At 43.1% G+C, this 22145-nt stretch overlaps 1 protein-coding gene across 1 annotated transcript in view; it reads right to left on the minus strand.

Moving 5' to 3' along the window:
• The window catches only part of GALNT10 (polypeptide N-acetylgalactosaminyltransferase 10), a 77765-nt gene that overhangs the window by 5346 nt on the left and 50274 nt on the right, over positions 1-22145 (minus strand). Inside the window, exons 5-8 of the mRNA XM_027682578.1 lie at positions 12054-12239; positions 10318-10501; positions 9308-9425; positions 945-1052 (exon numbers count right to left, since the gene is read on the minus strand). Coding sequence (XP_027538379.1) covers positions 945-1052; positions 9308-9425; positions 10318-10501; positions 12054-12239 — 596 coding nt within the window. The remainder of the gene's footprint in view (positions 1-944; positions 1053-9307; positions 9426-10317; positions 10502-12053; positions 12240-22145) is intronic.

Genomic DNA, 22145 nt, shown 5'->3' on the forward strand with positions numbered 1-22145 from the left:
CAGTGTGCTGACCCTGCCCCGAATGCAGCCTCCAAACAAGAGCAGGTGTTTATCTCAAGGTGACTAAATGATCCTAGATGCCGAGAAACAGCCTTGGCTACACCTGTCTGCCATCTCCTTCAAGCACTGTGGGAGTTCATGAGCGCCAAATACTGAATCGAAAGAAATACAGCTCCTTCCTGAAGAGATGGCACAGACAGGAGAGCGCTCCATCGCTCTGACAGGTCATTGCTGGGCTGAGGAATAAATCCAAATCTATAACCAGGGCCGTGCTGTTAAACTGGGAAGCATTTTAACACTGTGCAAGCCATAAACTACAGAACAGCAGGGCACCTTTTTGTGGTTTTTAGTTTTGCAGCCTTCCTGCTTCTATGATTTTTTTTTTCTCCCACCAGAGGGCAATGTAGTCCCTTCTCAATTTAAAAATTAACTGGAGAAACCCAGTGCATGATAGGCGAAAGCTCTTTCCTCTTTGGGCTACACTAGATTGAGAAATAAGATGGCAGTGAACATTCCATTGTGGAAAATTACAGCTTGCCCATTCAGTGGTCTGTGATGCTTGAAGTTGAGAGGTCTTTCAATCACCAAAACGCAATCACCACGCTGAAGCCTGCTGCTCTTGGAGAGCACAGCTATAAAATGACTGAAGTATTATACAAATAAAGCCATATCTTGCTTTTATAGCCAGTCCCTGATCACAGAGTCCCTTCCCAGCACCCAGCAGTAGCCTTTGTCAGCTGTCAGCACACGTCTTGCAGCTCCCCAGGCTCTCTTCCCTTTGTGCTACACATCCACCACTGCAAAACTGCTCAACTTGCACTGTACAAGTGCAACTTACAGACCACAAAGCCTACATTTGCCTCTCCATTGAGAGCTCAGAGGAGACAACAGCATAGTCACGTTGCAGTCAGACATCTGTAGTGGGGAAAGCCACTACCACTTACTCTTGCCAGGCTAACTCCTGTGGGAACCTTGTATGGAACATATTTCCTGTAGATATGACCAACCCTAGAGCAAGGGATGTCCTCCATGCGACCTCCACACATCCATACCTGTGGAACAGCAGAGAAACAGATTCAATCTTGGTTTATGGAGAAAACTGAAAAAGAAAAAAAAAAGACTTCCAAGTACTGAAAAAGCTTAACCCAGATTTTTACATTAAAGTACACTCTTCCCAAATCCCCTCCCCTCCTTGCCTTAGTCTCAAATCCTATAACTACCCGCTTAGAGCCATGCAGCAAGCCTTGATTTAGCACAAGTGCTATCAAGCCTTCTTCACAGAAAAGAACAGGGGAAAAAAATCCGAGCACCCAGAGAACAGCACACACCTCACTTTAAACTGATATACGTTATTACAGCCACAGTAACCACAACAGTTAAACTGGGCTGCCATAAAAACCCTGGGTGTAGGTTGTGTAACGATGCTGTAAAAGGGAGGCCATCTCTGTGGTACAGGTGGTCATGTGTTATGCAAAAGGCTCCAGGGAATTCATGAGCCTGTTCAAGTGCCAGAAATCAGAAGAAACTGCTACTTTTTCCCGTGGTTATATCACTGCTCTTGTATGGTTTCATTGCTGACATTCACTCATTGCTTTTGCAGCCTTACAATTAACTGGAAATCCCTGCCTGGTAACACATAAATAGCTTTAAAAAAGCCCTCAGGAAGTCACTAGAGAACACTGTAGTTGGAGATGACTACCTTGATGCTTGGTTAATGTCTAGATTAGGCCCAGAAGCTTCCTTCCCCATCTGGGAAGATTTGACTCTGTGCCAGCACTCTGCAACAACATTCTTTTATTCCTTATTTATAGCACAGATGTAAAAATTTTGTCCGAGTGAAAGAAAAGATGTTTCCTGAACCAGCCAATCTCCTTCATTAGGTTTAGGAAATATATTCATATGTTTCACAAAAAGACTTAAAGAAAAAGTACCCTTCAGAAAGCCAAACAAATGACTTTTTGAATTCCTGAAGCACGGCACTGCCTTGCCCTGCAGTTTGTCCCCAGATCCGATGGCAGTGCCCCGAGGGCCGCAGTGTTTAGGCTGGTGCTGCAGTGATCTTGATCCCCCTGTTCACTGTGGCTAATTTGAGCCACAGCAGTTCACTGTACAACGAGCTTAGTCAACAGCTTCACACATTGCAGGCAATTCCATTAATATTCTACAGCGACAATATTAAATACTTAGCTCAGAAGAGAAATATTTGGCCAAGGCTGCTGCATAATTATTAGCTCTGACACTGAAGTCCTCTGGAGTTTTAGCTCTGTCTACTGGCCCTAATAATTACAGTCATTTGCTGACTGTGTATAACTTAATGGAGGTTGGTTGCTCTCAGTTAGAGGAATATTTTTCACAGGCAACTTCTAAAGTTCAGGGTATTTAATTACACGTCGTTACGGCGAGAGAGACAAGAAGAAAGTTGACAAACACTCCTGCTACGGGATTTCATTCCTTTTGTCCCTGCTGTGTCTTGAGAGGCTGGTACGGAAGAGATGAAAAAAGAAACTAGCACAGTTTCTGTGGAGTTTCTCATGGAATTAGAAATCTTTCTTTTTCTGCAGCTGCCGTGCTTTTGGCTGCAGAGGGCCACAGCGCGATTTCGCTGCTGGGAAGTTAACAGATAGGCTGAGAAACAGGAATTTGGACATGTTTTGCGTTTCTATGACAGAAATGGTTTGTGTGAGGCTGTAAGAGCTGCAACAGATCTGGGAACTATGAAGAGCTGCAGGAGTAGCAGAAGAAGCCCAGAGCTCGGTTGCATAGACACACACACAATCCTCAACAACTTGTATTACCCTTCCCTGCACCCTGCATCAGGCAAGCCTGACAAGGTTCACAGCAGCTGCATTTTAGTGTAACACAAGCCTGAGTGCAAACACCAGCCTGTTATCCTTGCTGCCTGACCAGAGGATGCCTCACCTGCTCCACCTCCAAGTCAGGCCACTGTGAATACACCTCTCCTCTGAAACACGATGTCCCTACCTAAGGTGAGCAGCAGAGCCCTGCAGTCAACACAGCTGGAGAGGAGAGCACTGTCCTTGCACTGCAGATCTTGTGAAGTGAAAACAGACAGCACTGATTCACAGAGCCTTTTGCTGGAGAGAGGCAGAGGGTGTGAGGAGCTGGACAGAACTAATGGTATGTTGGATCAGGAGCTCCAAACTGCTACAAGACTCCAGGCATAGAAGATGGCATTACGTGAACACATGTAACTATATGATCAGAAAAGCTGCTTAACTGAGTTACTGAACAAGTAAAATCTAACATCAGTTTTACATACTCTTTTCCTGATCATGCTTTAAAATATTTCCTTCCAAATGATGCTGCAATGGAGGCAATGGAAGGCTTCCTAATTCCTGCTAGCAGAGCTCAGTGACCCTTTCAAGGTACTTCACCAACTCTGTGCCTTTTTAACGGTGTGTCACGCTGCAAGTGACAGTGTGGCACCCGCAGTACAAATCTAATTTTAAAAGCATGCTTTCCATTCATTCGTTGTTGCTTTGATTTATTTTATTAGTGAGCTGCTTTGTGTGGTGACAGAACTCATTACAACCTCCATAAAGACAATTACCAGTCCTTATCTATACAACTGGAAGAAGGGGGAGAGGGAAAGAGCGTGACGTGCATTGGTAAAACACAGCTAACAAAAGCGTAAGAAAGCCAGAGTTAAAGGTCAGGAAATCGCATCCAAGGGTCTGTCAAGGAATAACTGCAAGGGAAGGAAACCCAAAATAGCTGTGTGCTCACTAAGGGAATGCTTCCAGTCAGTGAGATTTGGTTGTCTTTAAACAGGGGTACAGTTCCCAGGCATGACACACCAAAACTTACACTGCTAAAAATACGATGCTGTCAGACAGCTGGAACGGTGCTGATCTGTGGGGCAGCACCTCATGCCTTCCCCACAACACTGACTGTCACTGACTGCCTTCTCCTTAGGGCCAGGGGAGCCAGCTTCTTCTTGTTGCTGTTTTACAGAGGGTGAGATGGTGCCTCACTCCTTGGCTGACACGACAGTAAAACATCACAGCCTGAACTTGACACACCTGATTTCAATCAGCCATTTACTAGAACACCGTAAGAACAAGAATTAAAGCTGGACAGGCAGACAGTGCTTTACACAATAATCTAATCAGATCTCATCAGGAGAGAACAGGAAATTTCTCTTCCTCCTCAGGCACAATTTTGCCAATCTCCATTTTGGGCTTGGAATCCAGCAGCTGACAGATCTGCTGGAATTAAGGGAAAACCTGGCTACACTGAGGTCAATGGGCCTACTGCAACAGATTTAGCTAAGGCCACAATCTCGCCCTAATAATAAAAATGTACACAAGGGAAATAAAATAACAGCACCGGTGATATTACTTCCATCTTCCCAGTGGCCTGGAGAGCTGTAACTCCATATTCATAAAGCAACGCCTGAGCCTTTGACTCAGTCAGTATGCTATGAAAGCACCAGATAATATACCACCTATTCTCTACATGGGAATGTTATGCTGATCCAATTCCCTTTCTGCAATTTCAGAAAACAATGTCAGGTAAGACAGCTGAACCTCTCCTCTCAAACACACAATACAATGCTGCAGTTGGTCTGTGAACACAAATTATCTGGGAATACAAGGTTTATGGTTTCCGAAGACTGCACCATGATGAGCCAATGCTTCCCGAGAGAGGGAAAAAACACAAAAGAGAGAGTTAAGCCTTGAAAACAAAGCTGCTCCTGCAAGGCACAACAGAAATGAAGACCATGGGATGGACCAACAGAGAGAAGCTGGCTGATTGTCTGAGCACACACTGAAAGGTGGGAAGAAAAAGACACAGAGAATGAGTCAGGGGGGTTCTCTGCATAACAAGGAAGGTGAGAGGATGAAAGCAAGGGAAACCAATAATTCAGGAAAAGTGTAATCCTTTTTATTAGAAGCATCAGCTGCTCCTGCAGCTGGGACTTAGTGCTCTATAAGAGATTAAGGTAGCTCATGGGGCACTGGGATCTGCGTGTTTGCACAGCACCTTCTCTCACATCACACACCAGCACAGCCCCTCCTCACCGTCTGGAGCATTCAAGAGTAATGACAGCACTTTCCAATAATCAGAGAGTGGAGGGGAGCCCTTCCCTGCTGCTGCTTGGTGGGAGGCTGCTCTGGAACCTGAACCAAGCACACAGGGTGAACAGAGGCAAAAAATTCAAGTCATTGATCCAAAACTGATCTGTGCATCACCACATAGGAAGGGAGAAAGAAGCCACCCTGTACTGCAGCCGAGAGCCTTAGAATTAAGCAGCATGTGCTGGCTAAAAAGAACCCCCCCCCAAAAAAAAGCAGCAGAATGCCCAGCCTGTTTCAGTGTGGGCAAACGTGAGCTGCTGGAAAGTGGTGTGAGTATGTGCCTGGAATAAGCAGTGGAGGCTCACAATCAGCACTGACTTCAGCAACACAACTGGAAATGTTCAGAAGGGATCCCTTGGCAGCTGCACCCGAACTACATGCCTGCCAGTGGCAACATGGGAATAAGAAATGTGCTGCTGATATGGGGCACAGGAGATGCAGGCATTGGACTTGTGAACAGAAGCTATGGAGCACTTGGATTTGTTGGAAATCAGAAGCAATCCGTGTTGATGCTTTGGGAAAAGGGTTTGGAAAAATGCAATGATCTACCATCACCACAATAAATGCAGTGGCTGTTTCCTATTGCTGAAGCACAGAGTGAAGACCACAAGTACTGCCCAGCTTTTCTGTCTTCCCTTTAATTGTTCTTTGCAGGGCAGCTGCAAAGTTGGCTTGTTTGAACCAAGCCTTTGAATTTTATTAAGGCTTTACAACCTCTTATTGCTCTTGAAGTACAATGTGCAATTAAAGGATAGAGAACCACGCCACTCAAGATCTGAAGTACAAAGTACAGCTATATTTATGCCTATATGAGCCAGAGACATCCCTTTTTACTCTTCTGTTTCCCCACACCCCAAAAAATCAGAGACTATATATTTATGGAAGAGAGGCGTGAAGCAGTTTACTGAAGATTATGTAAGCCAAACAGAAGAGAAGCCAAAAAAAATACTGGAAAAGAGGCAACATGATCTCAAATGAAACTGAGCGTAGATAAGTGCTGTAAAAAGTAGCATTTGCAGGAAGGAACAGTTTAAATGCTCCATATATACTGCTCCAAATTAAATGCATTTATGTAAAAAAAAAATGAAGTGGTTACGTAGGCAGCTATTAAGTTGTGTTTAGAAGAGGAAAGGCCCATTGTAACTTTGGGTAAAGCATTCAATTTTGCTCACATAATTTCAGGAAGATAAAAAAGAGCAGGAAAAGCTGTAAGAGAGAAGAAGTATAGAAAGGACTGCAAAAAAGCCAGAAAATCCACCTCGATGAAGTCCATTGAACAGAGGAACCACGGCTGTAGTTAGGGGGAACAGAAAGGAAAGGTGACAAGTGCCCCACAGAGACAGCTGTGAATGCTTGTTACCCCTTCTCTAAAATGCAAGAACATGCTCCAAGGTCAGCAGCTGGGATGGAGGAGATGGGGGAGGAGGAGAATGGTTCTCTCAGAACACGGATCTGCAGAGCAGTTTGCCCGGAGCAAGCAGAGCTCAGGGAGCAGAGGAGGCTCATCTGAACACAGGCAACCCCTGCAAGGAGCACTGGAGCCTGGGACCTGCCTGCTGTGTCTGGGGATGACCTGACACAGGAAGACCTTTACCTGCAGAGGTGCTGGGTTAGAGGCACTGAGCTGCTCTGGATATACACAGGGCAAGAGGAGGAAGAAATGCCTGTTTTCTGCTTGAATATGGAAAGGATAGATGACTCCCTCAATTCCAATCTAGAAATTTGTTTTGAGGGACTGGTAAAACCCACAAAACCACAAACCAGCAGTTAGGGGTAGAAAGTTTGTTTCTAATGTGAAGTTCACCTAAATTTTTTTGTCCCTCCTGCATGCAATGTTTTCTAGTGATGTTTGGTGTACATGTTTCATACAAGGAGCAAGGCTTCTAGAGTTTGATCCACCCTGCAGCTAAATGTTTTCTGAGGTGCTAAACACTGATGATTTCTCTCTTGGCTTGCCTGAAAATTTCTGCTCAAGAGGAAGTAGAGCCAGCTGATGACAGAAATACATACGATCCCCAAACAGAGAGGCAAGAGGCTCCTAAATAAACTTGTTTATTCCCAGTCTCTCAGCAACAGAGCCCTGGATTTTAAAATAAAGGCAAAATCCAGTAAAGAACAGTCCATGCATGGCCAAAAAAGGAATATGCTTAAGAAAAAAAAAACCATCACGAAACAAACCCCCAAAAGCCCTCTATTCCTGGTGAGGCTCAAGAAGGCCAGATCCTGTGCAATGGATTAAAGACCAGCAGTACAAAAGAGAACCTGCACCCACAACGCCCAGACACAGGGATGGATTCTTTGTTAAAGCTGGGCTGTAAATCTGGCACGCTCAGAATCTGAAATCCCATGTGATAATAAATAATGTGAAAGCAGGTACCCCACGCCTAAAGCCAGAGCTTTAAATTATTTGACAGTGCACCTTTAACTACAAAATCTCAGTCTGCTTCTAAAGGTAAAATCGTAGCTCTAAGCTCGCCAGGAAATGTCATAGCTTCATAAATTCTATGAACAAACCTTCTATTCTTGCAATTCCAGCAGAATTATTAAATCTATCAGCCACAGATGAATGTATCAATTTATCTTAATTTCTGAAAATACACTGAGCCTCTTTCAGTGAAAACTTCATTTTTCTGGTGCACAATGAAAGAAAAAGGGGGGTCTTTGCAGAGATTAATTAAAGCAAATTTATCCCTCCATAAATTACCGTCTCTGGACTGAAATAAACCACAGTGTGTTTCAGAGGGGATAAGCAAACAGATGAATGAAGTAGTCTTATTTCCTGCAGATCAAGCAGTGTGACTGTCTGCTGTGGCACTGGAGACAAAGGGCTTGCCCAGCCACTGTCATCACTCTTGGAAACCAGCATTTTCAGAAAGGAAGAGAGGCTGAATACTGACACTGCCCCTCCTGCAGAGAATGAGTGTGTTACACAATTTCATGACATGGAACCCAAAGAGCAAATGGCTCTAACCTCTGCCACCATTACAGAGGACACGGGACCTCCAACGTGACTTTATTACTTATGTTTTTTTGTAAGCAAATGATGGAAGAAATGACTGTCTCAAGAACAATGTCTTTTCTCCCACTGTTTGCTGCCCAGTAGCTCACGGGGTGTATGTATGGCAAAATGGGTTGCTGTGGTTTGATATCCTCTGAATTGCACAGGGGCACTGAGATTTAGGAATCTGTCATGGAAGAGACCAGCCATGACTTTTCAGGGGGGACTTGCAGAATTTTAGCTGCTGAAGCTAAACTGCACTATAGTAGCAGTGCTGCCATCTTCTAGCCCTGTGCTGAGGCCAACTAGCTTAGATCAGTGGCATCCAGACACCTATAAAACTATATATTCAACTTCTGAAAGAGAGACCCCAGAGTTTAATGTAGAAAGGATTATTTCCATAGCCTCCAGGCTATGGAAAGGATTCCAGACTAGCCACCTGCCTTCAAGGGTCTGGGATATTCCAGTGGGTTTCCTAGATTGGATTTCAGAGTGCCATCTTGCAAGATAACACAGCTACCAGCAGTGTTGGTGGGTCACAGTGACATGTTACTACTAGTAAGCATTTTTAGTCAGCTGGCTAACTCTTAATTTTAAAGCCCTCAACTGAGCAGCTCAGTCAGTCAGTGAGTAACAGAACTGTCCCCAAGCCAGGCAGATAATGATCCAAAGCCATTGCCAGCAACAGTGCTATTAACTCCAGTTGTTGGGGATTTCTTCCTGGGTAATTAACAGACTCAGTTCCTCGCAGCCAGGAGTCAGATGGATTGACTACAGAGGGAAAGTTGCTCTCAGCTCTGGGAACTCGAGCTGAGGGTTGAGGTACTCAAATGGGCAAACACTGAGCTGCTGGAATCGTTCTTCCCTCAAGGAGGGGAGTGCTTCCTCATCTCGCCAGGGTGAGCACTAAGCAGCCCAAGAGTCAGAGAGCTCCACACAAGCTGACTTACCCTTGCTGGGAGGAGTGCATGCATCGGAATCTGTGACCACAGAGTGGGGACACCCCAGCTAATCATGCTCCAAAACTGACCCTCACAAGTGACTGGTCACACCATCGCTGTTTCTTCTGTGCACTATCTTACTACTCCCAGCTCTTTCACCTTTAGTCACACGCAAAAGCAAGGACAGGACAGATCATTCACATTCTGCGCCTCAGAACAATTCTTACTTTTCAAAACAAAAGTAATTTCCAGAGAACATGGCTCACCTTAAAGGATATTTCATACTGCTCTCCTCCCCATATCTCCAGACCTGCATCATACCCTCCCAGCTCCCAGAACCACTTTCTATCGACTGCAAACAGTCCTCCAGCCATTACAGGAGACCTTAAGGAAAAACCAGACTCCATATTACAAACACATTTAAAGATACAGATCTCTAACTAAACATTTAAAAAACAAAGCAAGATTTGACAAATATTCTTTTCACCACCTAGTGTTCCCGGTGCCTTTACAGCCCTGTCAGAGCATCAAACAGTTGTTTTGGCATTATCTACTGATTTCCCACTTGCAAAGGAGGAGGAGGACCAGACTAGGGTCCCTTCAGAACCAGCCAGTGCCTCTCCTCCAAACAGGCAGGAGTTCACCATTAAGTGACAGGACACGACCTCTCCCAGAGGGACCTGTGTGCTGCACACGTGGTGCTCTGCCTCAGTCATATGATCAAGTCATTGAGTTTAACCTCAAAAAGAGTTTTGTTAAGGTTTATTTTTTTAACACTGTATAAGGGACAGCATTACTTGTCTCAATGGTGGCAAGCACAGCAACAGCAGAAAACAACATCACAGATTTACGTCTGCAATGCACTGCAACCATCGAAATTGCTGTAATTATTCTGCTAGGTTTTCTTCTTCCCACACCTGAGAATGACATATAAGCCACCATTGGTTTGTTGTTTTTGGCAGAGCATTAGGGATACTAAGTTATGTTTGAAAGATCTCAGTAATAAATTACCACATTAGATGTTACACATTACAGTTTTCAATGAAATGTTAACTTCTGTGGGAATTAAGGTGGCAAAAAAACCAGCAATGAAAAGTAGAGTGTTCACAGCTACTATACAATGCCTTTCTTTTAAACCAACAAAGCAAACAGCTGCCAAAAAGCAAGTAGCTTAGCACCAGTTTCTGACTTTTACTATGCTGAGATGTAAACCAACCCTGTAACAGGGTGTTATTTCATTAGCTGGCTCTTAGCACACTGTGTTTCAGTAACTTACTCAAAGGGATCACTGGGATCAGGTTTCTGTAACTCAGGAGGAATAGGGATCCTCTTGTAGTACATCTCCCAGTCAAATGCACCTCGCATTGCGTCTCCAGCCTGAGTCTCATATCCAAAGTGGTCGTGATCAATAACATCAATCATAGGGCAAACGATGGTCTTGCGGTTTCGGGCAATGCGATCTGAAGATCGGAGAAACGTGTTAGAAAACCCACACCAGTTGGTTCCTTTGACCATGAAATTACAAAAAAAGAGCGTCAAAATATGAAGTTGTCCAGAAATGACACAGTTTTCTTCCCATTCCTTCTCTTTTGGGCAGATGCTCCAATTTATATCAATTTGTCTGCTAGTTCTGCAGTAATTAATAATTGAGATAAAAACACCAGGCACTCATCACCCAGAAGCAGAATAGGAAGACACAGGCACACTACAACAGATATCTACACTGCCAGGCTAAAACCAGACCCTCTTGTGCTCAGTGAGCAGTCCTCATTTTCACAAGCAACTGGGATGTGACCCTTTCTGCATGGATTCAAATCCAGGGAAACAACTCACTGCACCACCCAGCTCTAATTGCTACACCAGGATCTGCAGAAAGCGTTTCAGACTAATGGCATAACTACTCTCAGCAGGCCCAAGAAAGGCAAGTGTTACCTCCTCCCCTCAACCTTCTCTTCCAACCAAATACAACAACACAGGATTAATTCCTGCATAAGCATCTGGAATTTCTTAAATACTTTATTAATGAGACAGTCTCTTGTTGGAAGTTAACTTTCAGAGCAGAGGCGACAAATGATGTCTCAGTTTCCAAAACACGTCTAACACAAATCCTTTCTGTGCTTTAAAATCAGAGCATACTCTACGTGTTCTCATTTAAATGACGTTTGAGCTAATTCTGTCCTCCCTCCCTGGGGCTCATAAAGCTGCAAATGTTTTACACTATTGCCAGATATAAGCTGTAGTGAAAGCAAGGGGATAACCATCCAACAATCCTGCGGGCAAATCTGACTTGTGTTTCTTAAACCTCCACCTGACTGTTATTGCCAAAGCCTATGTGACAAAGTCACACCTCAGAGAGAGCTTTGGCAGGTCACTTGCCATGGGCTTGTGAAGGAGTTTGGTACTGGCCAGAGGCAGACAGGTACCAGAAACTGATGGCACTGTCCCTTCAATTAATCATCTCTGAAAAGAGCTGACATTGTCAAAGTGATGACTCCTTAAAGATGAAGCACTGCCTTGGAAAAGAGTGCCCATGTTCTACAAATACATACCAGCAGCTCTCATTCACAAGAAGTATTTTCCACAGGCTTGCAGACTACGAAGTTAAATATAGTTATATAGGAGATAAAACCCCTAAAAGCTACTCAAAACCTGCATGTACAGATCTTTTCTGTATGATAAAGCCATTCCTCTCTGCAAGCTGCTGAATGACCATATGATAGTTTACTTTTCTAACAAGCTGTAAATTATTTAAGATTTCATTTAGTGAGGCAAGAGAAGAATATGATCTCTGCTCTTTAATTAACCAAAGCATATGAGAGGGTTACTGCACAGTGTAGGACTGTAGAACAGAAAAATTCTTGTATTAAAGGCTACAAGTTGCCAACAACTCACTTGAGTCTTTTGGTTGGTTTGTTCTCCCTTTTATGATGTTTCATGTTCCTTTTGTCCATTTACAGTATGAGAGGAAAGCACCAGGTGGAAATAAACCAAATTTTACACCCCCACACTCACCTAACAGGGGTGGCAGCCAGTTCACGTTGGCCTCACAGTGGGAATCCAGGAAGGTGATGACGTCCCCTATGGCCACAGAGGCCCCCAGCATGCGAGTCCTGATCAGCCCTTCCCTCTTTTTGGTTCGGAGGATTCGTACATTTGGGAACTGGGCCATATAATCCTCCAGGCGTTTCTTCAGGTGTTCTGTATGAAAAGGAGAAATTTGAACACTGTAACAACTAATTTCTTAAAAACGCGGTTCCGTCTCTACCAGAAGGGGATGACTTTGGAAGTACGACCTGAACAGTTAACAAATGCAGTTAACAGGAAAAAGGAAGTAAGAATAATTGCTTTTAAATTCCAGGTTTAAAAATAACTGCTTAAGCGAGACTTTTGAAGATGTTCCAAAATCTTAGAAGCAATTAAACAGAAAAGAAAAGAGAAAAAAAAAGGCACTAGGAGAAAACGGAGTGCTGGATGAGAAAGAAAGCAGCAGAGGAAGAGGAAAAGAAATAAAAAAAACAGATGGCAGACCTCAGCTGGGATTCTTGGACACTGGTGGAAAACCAGAAGAGACACAGGGCAATTTACTTTCAGAATTAAACTGCACTCAGTGCATCAGTGCGTTTAAGTTGTGTTTGGTTTCTTCAAAACACACAATGTAACATCCACTCGTGCATAAATAAAAACCAGCAAAAAGCCTAGTCAGACACCCCTCCAAGCCACAAGGCAGGTACAGCCACAGTGGGTATGGGGATGGCTTTGTTATGTGCTTATCAGAGGAGATATTTGCATTTAAATACAGAAATATTTACACTGCTGAACATGGACTGGAGCCACATCTGAATTAGCACAGACACTGGCAGTCACCATGATTAACAAGAATTCAAACAGAAGAGCTGCAGAGGAAGATCACTGAGTGATCAAAACAATGGACAGCTTGTTCCAAAGTGGAGATAAGAAGCTTGGTCTACATAAAGAATAAGGGGCACACAGCTGTCTTTACATCAAAGAGTGCAGCAGCAAAGAAAAACCTAAAAATAGGCTGAGCTGACGCTGGTCTCATCACTAATGGGTTGATCTTTAAGTATCTGAAGCTTTGACTTACTTGACAGCAAACCTCATTGAGAGCATGCCAGGGACTGTTCATTAATGCCCCACACCACCCGCTGCCATCAGCAACCCATGGAGGAAAGAAGCCTTGCTGGGCAAAACTTAGCTTGTTAAATCTAAGCAAACATCTTAAAATCTCACGCAACAAAACCTGAGTAGAGGCAATCGCTGCAATACAAATAACCTCGCAGGGTTATTTGTCCTGACTGCAGGGAATACACCACTCCATTCTGTACAGCACAGTCCTCCTCAGCTTCCAAAGCAGGCATGAAAGGCAGGGGCTGGAAAGGCCAACAGCATGAAGTGCCCTTGAACAGGGCACCAGGGAGGCCGGGCATTGGAACAGCTCTCCGGAAAGAGCAAAGGAGCAAATAAACTTAACCCAGTTCTGAGCTCTCCCCCTTGGTGCTGACCTGGCAACTGTGGAAACAGGCAGAATCCCTGGGACTAACACACATTCTGCACCTTCCCTTTGAAGCAGCCATCGCCCGCCTTCCTTCAAAGATCACCCAAATCAACTTCCTTGCCTTTGAGGTATTCCTAGCAAGCTCTTTGCCCTGTTCAAAGCTTTGTTCATTCCCCAGGATTTTCTTTTCACAAATCCATTTTAGTGTTTTGCCTGGCAAAGTCTAATTGTCCCACAATATCTACACAGGTTTCCCTGCTCAATAGAGCCCTTAGGACTTCTTGCTGTCTAGTGTGCTTTTCCCTCATCCTTTTCAAATCTCTTCTGAATAGATCCTCTCAAGCAACCTGAAATTTTGTCCACTCAATTACGGATTTTTCAAATAAGGGCCCTCCACAGAGACCAGACGTATTATTAGCGCAGCTGCCTTCCTCCTGAGGCACTGGGTAGACTTAAAACAAGAAGAAAAAAAAAAAGAGTGAGAAATGAAAAAGCTACCACCACTGTTTAACATCAGAGCTTATCCCTTGCCATTGTCAGTTTATCACAATAGACTGTTTCATCAGAGAGAACAAACAATCCTCACTTCAAGCATAAATCAGCTAAGCCCAAGACAGGAGGTAGACCTTAGTTAATGTACCCAAGACCAGATAAACATGAGAGTGGCTGCTGGTGCTCATTAAAATAAAGGAGGGAACCATCACACAGAAGCTCTTGCTCTGATTCCCCAATAGCAGCCACAGATACTGCAGCACTTGGAAGATCAGACCCCAAACCAAACCTATGAAACACTGGAAAGTCTCAAAAAATCCAATGTAAAATATATAGAGAACTTCTGCAACTCTTTATTTTGATAGAAATGAGAAAATGAGACCGTGAAAGATCCCACAGGTTTGTCTTCCATCCGTGTGCTGGTCATTTTACATTTCAGCATCGTGTATCTTCCTGAACTGTTCTGATTTGTTGTGCAGTTTCATCTGTGCTGATGCCTGAAGGCAGCTGAACCAATTCCTCCAGGGGTACGAGCAGAGCACGCTCAGCCTGCTACCAAACACGAGTATGTTTGGGGATCTGGTCCCACACATGAACACACACACCCCAGAAGGTGAATAAAGAGTCACTGGACTTGGCCATATTTGTCGTGACAATGACAGCTGCTCTGCCCCAGACTGACTGAGGACAGGTTTTATACCTATTAATGAACAAGCAGCAAAAAACAGAGATTCCCCATTTTTATTGCATAACAGGGGAAAAGAAGGCACAGGAGCCTGAGTTTTCTCAGGTGAGTAGTCTGCAAAGAAACAGCAGGGAGTCTAATTCACTGACTTCCCACTGCATTCCCAAGTGCTGGGTTTGGTTCTTTCGCACTTCTTCACTACATTTCCATAGTAAAAAAATACCAAAGCATTTCACACTTGCAGTGGGTAGCCTGCTGTACCCTGCACTGGTGAGAAGTGTCTCACATCAGGAATATTATGTCTCTGATGGCTGGGAAAAGCAAGGAGAAACTGCAGGAACTCCACCAGCACCCACGTATTCACACTGCTCTGCAGGGGACACACGTACTGAGTGCTGTCCTTCAGCCAGCAGGGATGATGATCAGATAAGCTGTTCCCAACTGCTGCAGAAAAATCCACATTTGATCACTGCATTTTATAAGGTTAAGACTTCTGTATCATGAACTGCAAGTAGGCAGAGTTTATTGAATTTGCCTTTCCTAACTAAAGAGTCACAGACTTCCAGGCAACCTCACAATGTACAAAACTCTATAAAACGTACTCTTCAAAGACAGAGTTTTCTTATTTCCTTATCCCTGGGCTATTCCTACCACCCAGGCTTCTATATGCCCAGATAGAAAATACTTATTTCATTCTATTTCAAGTACTGGCACAATTTAGCCAATTTTTGCTTTTAAAAGAAAATATCAAAAAAAACAAACAAGCGGCATTAACTGCTAGAAAATTTTATGGGGCTTTAAAAAAAAATATACTATGGAATCTTGTCACACTGAGTAATTTTTATTACAAGGACAATTTTCTTTAATGAAAGTTGTTAGGTGAACTGGATGGATTCCAATGGCTGTGCCTACGCTGGGCACAGTAACACAGCCCAAATATATAAATGAGAGTAAGATTATCTGCAGATTAAAAACCAGGCTGGTAGCTTGCTAACAGACTTTGCAATAAACTTGATATACAGTGTATACATTAACAGCCCCAGTCAAGAACTACTGCTTTCTTTACTTTGAGCTGTAAATAAAACTGTGTGAAGAGAGCAGAGAAGCTTCAACAGCCAGCCTGCTTTACAGAAGCAGCCCTAATGTTTTCCAGAACAAGACTTTTTTTTTCCCCCCTAGGTCAAATTTCCATGGTGGTCTTACTGTACTTCTTCCTACTGGCCTCATCCAAGCAGAGCTGCCCTCAGATGCCACTAGTCTGGTGACCATTTGTAGCATGGCAAGGGCTTTCCAAGATGGGAATTTCTCATGTCCAGTTGACCATTCATTCCACCCACTGCACGCCCACCACCTGAACAGGCACCTGAGACATTCTAAACCAAACATATGCAGAAGCTGGAGGAGGACAGAAGATTGCAAGGATTTATTTTTTTTGTACAGCTTAAACACATGAGAAACAAGAGAATGAAGACATGGGTCTATGGGAAAGGTAGCACTGCAGTTTCAGGGTCCATGGGAAACAACTGTTCAAGTCACCATCCCTGGAGGTGTTTAAGAGGTGTCTGGATCTGGTGCTGGGCAGTGGTTTAGGGGTTCAGGGTTTACAGTGATAGCGCTGGGTTGATGGTTGGACCTGACGATCTTAAAGGTCTTTTCCAACCCTGATAATTCTGTGATTCAGAGTCAAAGCAGCAGTTAACTTGATCCACCTCCTCACAGCAAACCATGCAGCCCATCTCCAGGCAGCATCCCCTGCCTCCTCCCCACCTCTTTCACATCCCATCAGCTCAGCCACCTTTTCTCAGAGGCTCGTGCCAAGTCACCAGTAGGTTTGTAGCCTATTTTGAGCTGATTTGGCCCCGACCAAAGGCATTTCCCCACAGAAATCAGAGGAAGAGATCCAGCAGTTCTCCAGTTTCTAACATCTTTCCTGCATGCCTAAGTTCAACAGCTATTTGCCTCAAGAGCTGCTCTGCAGCAGAAAGGAACCTCACTCCCTGGAGCTCACATGGCTTGGTTTTACAACTGGCTGCAGCCACTGTAGTGACAGCTCACAGAGGAAGCCTGGGCTGTTTTGTGCCCTTTTCTCTCCCCCAAATCACACACCAAGACACAACATTTTTTTATGTATGTCCCTGCAACATCTCTGCAGTATTTGGCAGGGAAGGGAGTACCAATATTTGCCATTGAAAAAAAATTAACTCATTTTAAGTAACAGCCAGAACTTGAAACTATTAGAAATTTATGTCCTGAGAAAGAATTATGAATGAAACACTTCCCCTGTCCTACTAGTGGAACATTTCATGGTTCATATGATACTATCAGCTTTGGTTTCTGAATTTTACACTGTACAGCACATCTGCAACTCACAGAGCCCTTTGCCATATGTGTGTCATCAACCCAATCCAGAATGAGCAGCACTGCAGAAATCGGAAACATTCCCAGACACCTTCCCACGTTACTCAGATGCCACTGGTGACACCACAGCTCCCTCTGCCCTACAGCATCCTGCCTCCTGCTGGGGTGCTTTGCTTTAGTTTACACTCAGAAGGCTGAAGACATCATTAAGATGGGAGAGCCACTGCACTCTGAGAATTCAGGGAACTTTCCCTCTCCTGCTGAAGGGCACATGGCATGGGAGGAGAGGACTGGAGGATCTGTAGAATTCCCTCGTAAGTAGACAGAGCTGGTTTCCCTTCCCTGCAGGTTATTTTGGCTACTTTCCAAAACCAAAACCTGAAGTGCCACTGCTCATCTGGCATTTATTTGCAGGTTATCCCAGCCTCCCATCCCTACCCTCCCACATACACCCATGCTTAAGATTACAAATGAATCCATTTATTTTTACTCCAATACTTAGCCCTAACGTGCTGTTTAACAATTTAAGAATGAATTATACTTCTTCCTGAATCCATCACAATGTGAAAGCCAGGCCTCCCTGAAATAGAAAATTCTAAATCATTGAAATTAACTTATCTCTCTGTTTTGGTGCAGATGAGTAATCCTTTGAAACAGCAAAATGTGCTGTTATCCAAACAGGCAGCACTTACACTAGTTTTAATTTTCTTTCAATGTTTTCATGCTCTGATCACTGAAGCTGGTTGGAAGGATAATAAATTGATTTAATAAATTGCACTATGAGCACCAGTCTCAATAACAGAAAACTGATTAGGCTGATCACAGCTTTCCAAGTTGAGTCTTCTTGCAAAGAAGAAAGAGGCTGGGATGGGAAAGAATCAATATCTGTTGTTTCACTGATTACAGTTCTCTGGTGGACTCCAAAAGTGGAAGGGGCCCAATTTCCACTGCCCATTCTGTACCAGTGTTGGGTCTCAGCACATCTTTACAAACAAAAACTTGGGGGAAGAGGGTTTCTGAGCATGGGACAATAGCTGAAGGTGTACCATCCCACTTGGTAATATACCAATACATACCATATATAATACATAAGCTAATATAGCTAATCATGATGGTTTAGGCTTTAACAAAGGTTAAAAGAGTTTTCTGAAAATCTCAGTGAATTTGTTCTCTTTCTTAACGTTTTAAACCCAAGCTTCCATTTCAGGTGTGGAAATGTTGGGTCCAAGAAATAAGCCTGACTGAGTTCTGGGACACAGACCACTGGTGTGAGCCGACACTCTGTGCTGTGATAAACTTCTGCTGTCCTGCCTGTACCATCAATGACTTCTTCAGTTTGCAAAAGGAACTTTCTCAGTGCTTCCTCCACCCCACAGCAGACATCCAAACCCTGCTCAGATATGGCTTCAGGAGATACTAGCTCTGAACACAAGAGACAAAGGTGTAATCTTAAAATGAGAAAATGCACATTTACTGTCATTAGCATATAAATACATCCAGACCCCAGGGAAAGTTTAGTAGGGAGGTACACAGGGAATAATCATCTTAGCTACAGCATAAAGTCTTAATCTCTCAGGAAAGTGTAATTTATAAAGAAAGTCTATTCCAGCTGCATTTTTCTGAGAGAATCCAGAAAAATCCATTTACTCATCCTTCCTTCATGCTGTAAAGGTTTAAGCACCTTTTGTTCCTCAGGAGCAGTGCAACCAACCTGTGGTATGTGCATCAATTCTTAATTCCTGCACACTGACTCCCTGGCCAACCCAAAATATCAGTTTTTCCTCTTGTGCCATAACCCATCTTTCCCAGGGGAAAAAGTTATTCTCATTAGTTTACTCTTCTGCCTTCCCATTTCATTAAATATGTATCAAGATTAAAGCACCCACTTAGGTTTTTCCCTCTTCTGTTGACTACATTTCATCTAAAGAGGTGATTTTGTTACTCTCAGACATTTCCTGTTGATTGCTTTTAACCTCAGAGCTGCTGTGCTGACGTAGACACTGGAGAGCTGCAGGTTTTGGCCTACAAAGCCTTTGTAGCTGCTAAAACAGGAGTGAATTCCTTGCAGTACACTTAATATTCAGCTCAAGTTTGATGTAGCCATGGTGACTGGCAGGAAGGGCACTACTGTCCCAAATACTGCCTTCAACCCGAGGAATCTGTGCCCTCATCTTAAGGCCACATCAGCTGATTTGATTATCCAGTTGTTTAACCAAGGGAATGTCTGTACTCTAAAAATCTTTAATTGCCTTGAACCTACATCATCAACTGCTCTCTGAGCGCTGGAGAGACAAGCAGGGGTGCAAAAGCATCTCAGAAGTTTGTTCCAGGAGCGGCACTGGGAGAGTGTCAGGATACAGCCCCTGCTGACAGCTACGTAGTGCCTGGTGTATCGTGACATGAACCTAAAGCCTATGACCAACAGCAAGACAAAACCTACCATCATGTGAAGAGATGCAGGCAGATGAAGTGTTAAGACATTTCATACTGAAATATTTTGGAACATATCAAAGCTGTGAGATTAAAGCCTTAAAAGTCACTGAGTTTTGCTGGGGAAGAAAAGAAAAAAAAAACAAAGATCCCAAAACAAACCAGTCCTCAGAGATTTGGCTTTGTACACGAATAATGGTGATAAAGGCAAAGAACTTCTTGGCCTGAAAGTATTTGCTCTGTGCAAACCATCAAAAAAAGAAATATTCCAGAAAGAGCACAAGAATTGACAGAGAATTCTGCTCCAGACTTTTGTCTTGTTAGAGATCAGTCTGTTAGGTCCAAGATGTAACCCACTTGAAAGTGGCTTTGATTCGGTAGGAATGCACCCCTCTGGATCCCAAAGGCTCTGATCTCAAGTGTCTAAGTGAGGAAGAACAACTATGAAGCCTAAAATTAATAGCACCGACCTACAAAGTTTTTGCTCTGAGGTTGCAGCCAAATAGAAGAATATTTGAAATCTAACTGATAATACTTCATTCCTACAATAATGCTTATACAGTAATAACCACGAATGACGAAGCAAAAACATGTTTGTCTTGTAGTCTGTATGTCAGAGAACAGAAAACAAAGTATTTGGCATTTGGCAAATGAAAAAATTGTTAATACAGCTGCAGGGAAAGCACACACATTTGACATGTAGTAACAAACTCTGGCATGTCAGAAGTATATTTTATAAACTCCCACTCTACTCTTCTTCTAGACCTCTTCACCATCAGTTCCCAACACTCTTGTTTACTTGGGAGAAATGCAGCTATCACAATAAGTCAGTGACATCTGCTAGAAAGGTCAATAAATCTATTAAAACCTGAAGCACAAATCCAGGCCTGTTCACAGCTGTGCTGATACCAAAACTAAACCATCTCATGGGCAATATAGTCCTCAACTGACACACTCATTCTGGCTGGATGACAGAGGGGAGGGCAGGACTGAAAGCTGCTTTTAAATCCTGAGCCTTGGCTCCCACTGTTCAGCACAGGAAACTACTGTGTTCCATTGGAGCATCCCTGGCGTGGGGGTAACAATGGTCCTCATGGCACTTGGGAATCAGTGCTACAGTGACAGATTAGTGTGGCAGTTCTTTACTAAGAAACCATCACTGCAGCTAAAACTAGATAAGGAATGTGGTTTAAATTATCCACTTTTCTTTTTCAATTGCAGCAGCATTACCTTCCAATTTTCTCAAAGTGAAGAAGTTTCCACCTTTATCAAAGTCCCGATGTGGAACAGCTGCTTTGTTAACACCACCCCCAAATGCAGGTTGAAATAGCAGGAACTATGATTACCAGTAATAGATACCATATATGAGCACTGGCAGAGGGTGTTTGAATCACATTTCTAATTAACTTCTACAGAGAAGCAGCTGTAAAGCATTAAAATGCTGATTTGCACTGCAGCTGGCAGATATCTAGATTTTTTTGACTCCTAGCAGATGAGGACATGTACTTCAAGGTGAGGAGAATAAAATTAAAGCTATTTTCCTGCAAAGTTTCTCTGATAGAAGCTACATGCATAAGGTTTCTTAGTAGCAAGCAATGCACTCAGATTTATTTAATGAGCTGTAATGGAAACTCTGCTCTTCAATTATTTATTTTTTTTTAAACTTTAGACTGCCAGACATCCTTCACTACACAATAATTAGCTAAGAAAGAGGTCACAGTAAACTGGACCTTTTAAAGCCACCTCATCTGTTTTCTAGAAGGATCCTTCAGCCACAGCAACTGATCTTACAGAAATAAATACAAGATGATGAAAAGTAAACTGGTTAGTTAATTTAGGCTGTCACAAACAAAGCTGCAGTAAACAATTGCAATGGGCCCTCAGGTCTCTTAAAACACTAGAGAATAAACTTTTAATGCTCTCCAGCCATTTTCTAATGAACAGTGCAGGTTTTAGATATCCCTTTATGGAGGGTATATGTGAGTACAGACAGTAAAGATGCGTTCAAAATGAACACTTAGAAAAGGAAAACATAAAATCGAATCTCATCCACATCTCACTCTGATCCAAACAAGCTCTGTCACTGCTATCTAAAGTATCCCACACCCACAAAACACTGCCAGAAATGGAGAATAAAAAATTCCTCTCTTGTCATAAACTAAAATCAGACATCTGCACCAGGTTTTATTTTACTGCTCCACTTAGTGCTCACTAATGGAATATTGGTGGGTACACAAATTCACTCCACAAATACACCCTAGCAAGGAAAAAGCCTCTTTATTCTGTGACACACTTCACAAAAATAATCTTTTTATCAGTTGTTTGTGACAATAGTTGCCACAACTTCTACAAGAGACCTTAAGAAAAGGTTGTGGAAAAGCATAGCTGCCTCAAAAAAGCTTGGCTTTTTCTTCTTTTCTAAATATGTTAAGGTAAAAATCTTTAAAAGAATCATATTGATAATTCAGCAAGAAATGCTCTCACCACTTTGTCCTAAGCACAGTCACTCCATATTCTGAGATGTACTAACCAGATGCACTTATCGCATTTAAGAGAAAAAAAAAATTACTTTTACAGTGCATGTGCCTAAAGATGAAAAGATAATCTCTTTAGATGCATAAATCCT

The sequence above is a fragment of the Neopelma chrysocephalum genome, unplaced genomic scaffold (assembly GCF_003984885.1).
Source record: "Neopelma chrysocephalum unplaced genomic scaffold, ASM398488v2 Primary Assembly neopelma1_63, whole genome shotgun sequence".
In the NCBI taxonomy this organism is placed as follows: Eukaryota; Metazoa; Chordata; class Aves; order Passeriformes; family Pipridae; genus Neopelma; species Neopelma chrysocephalum.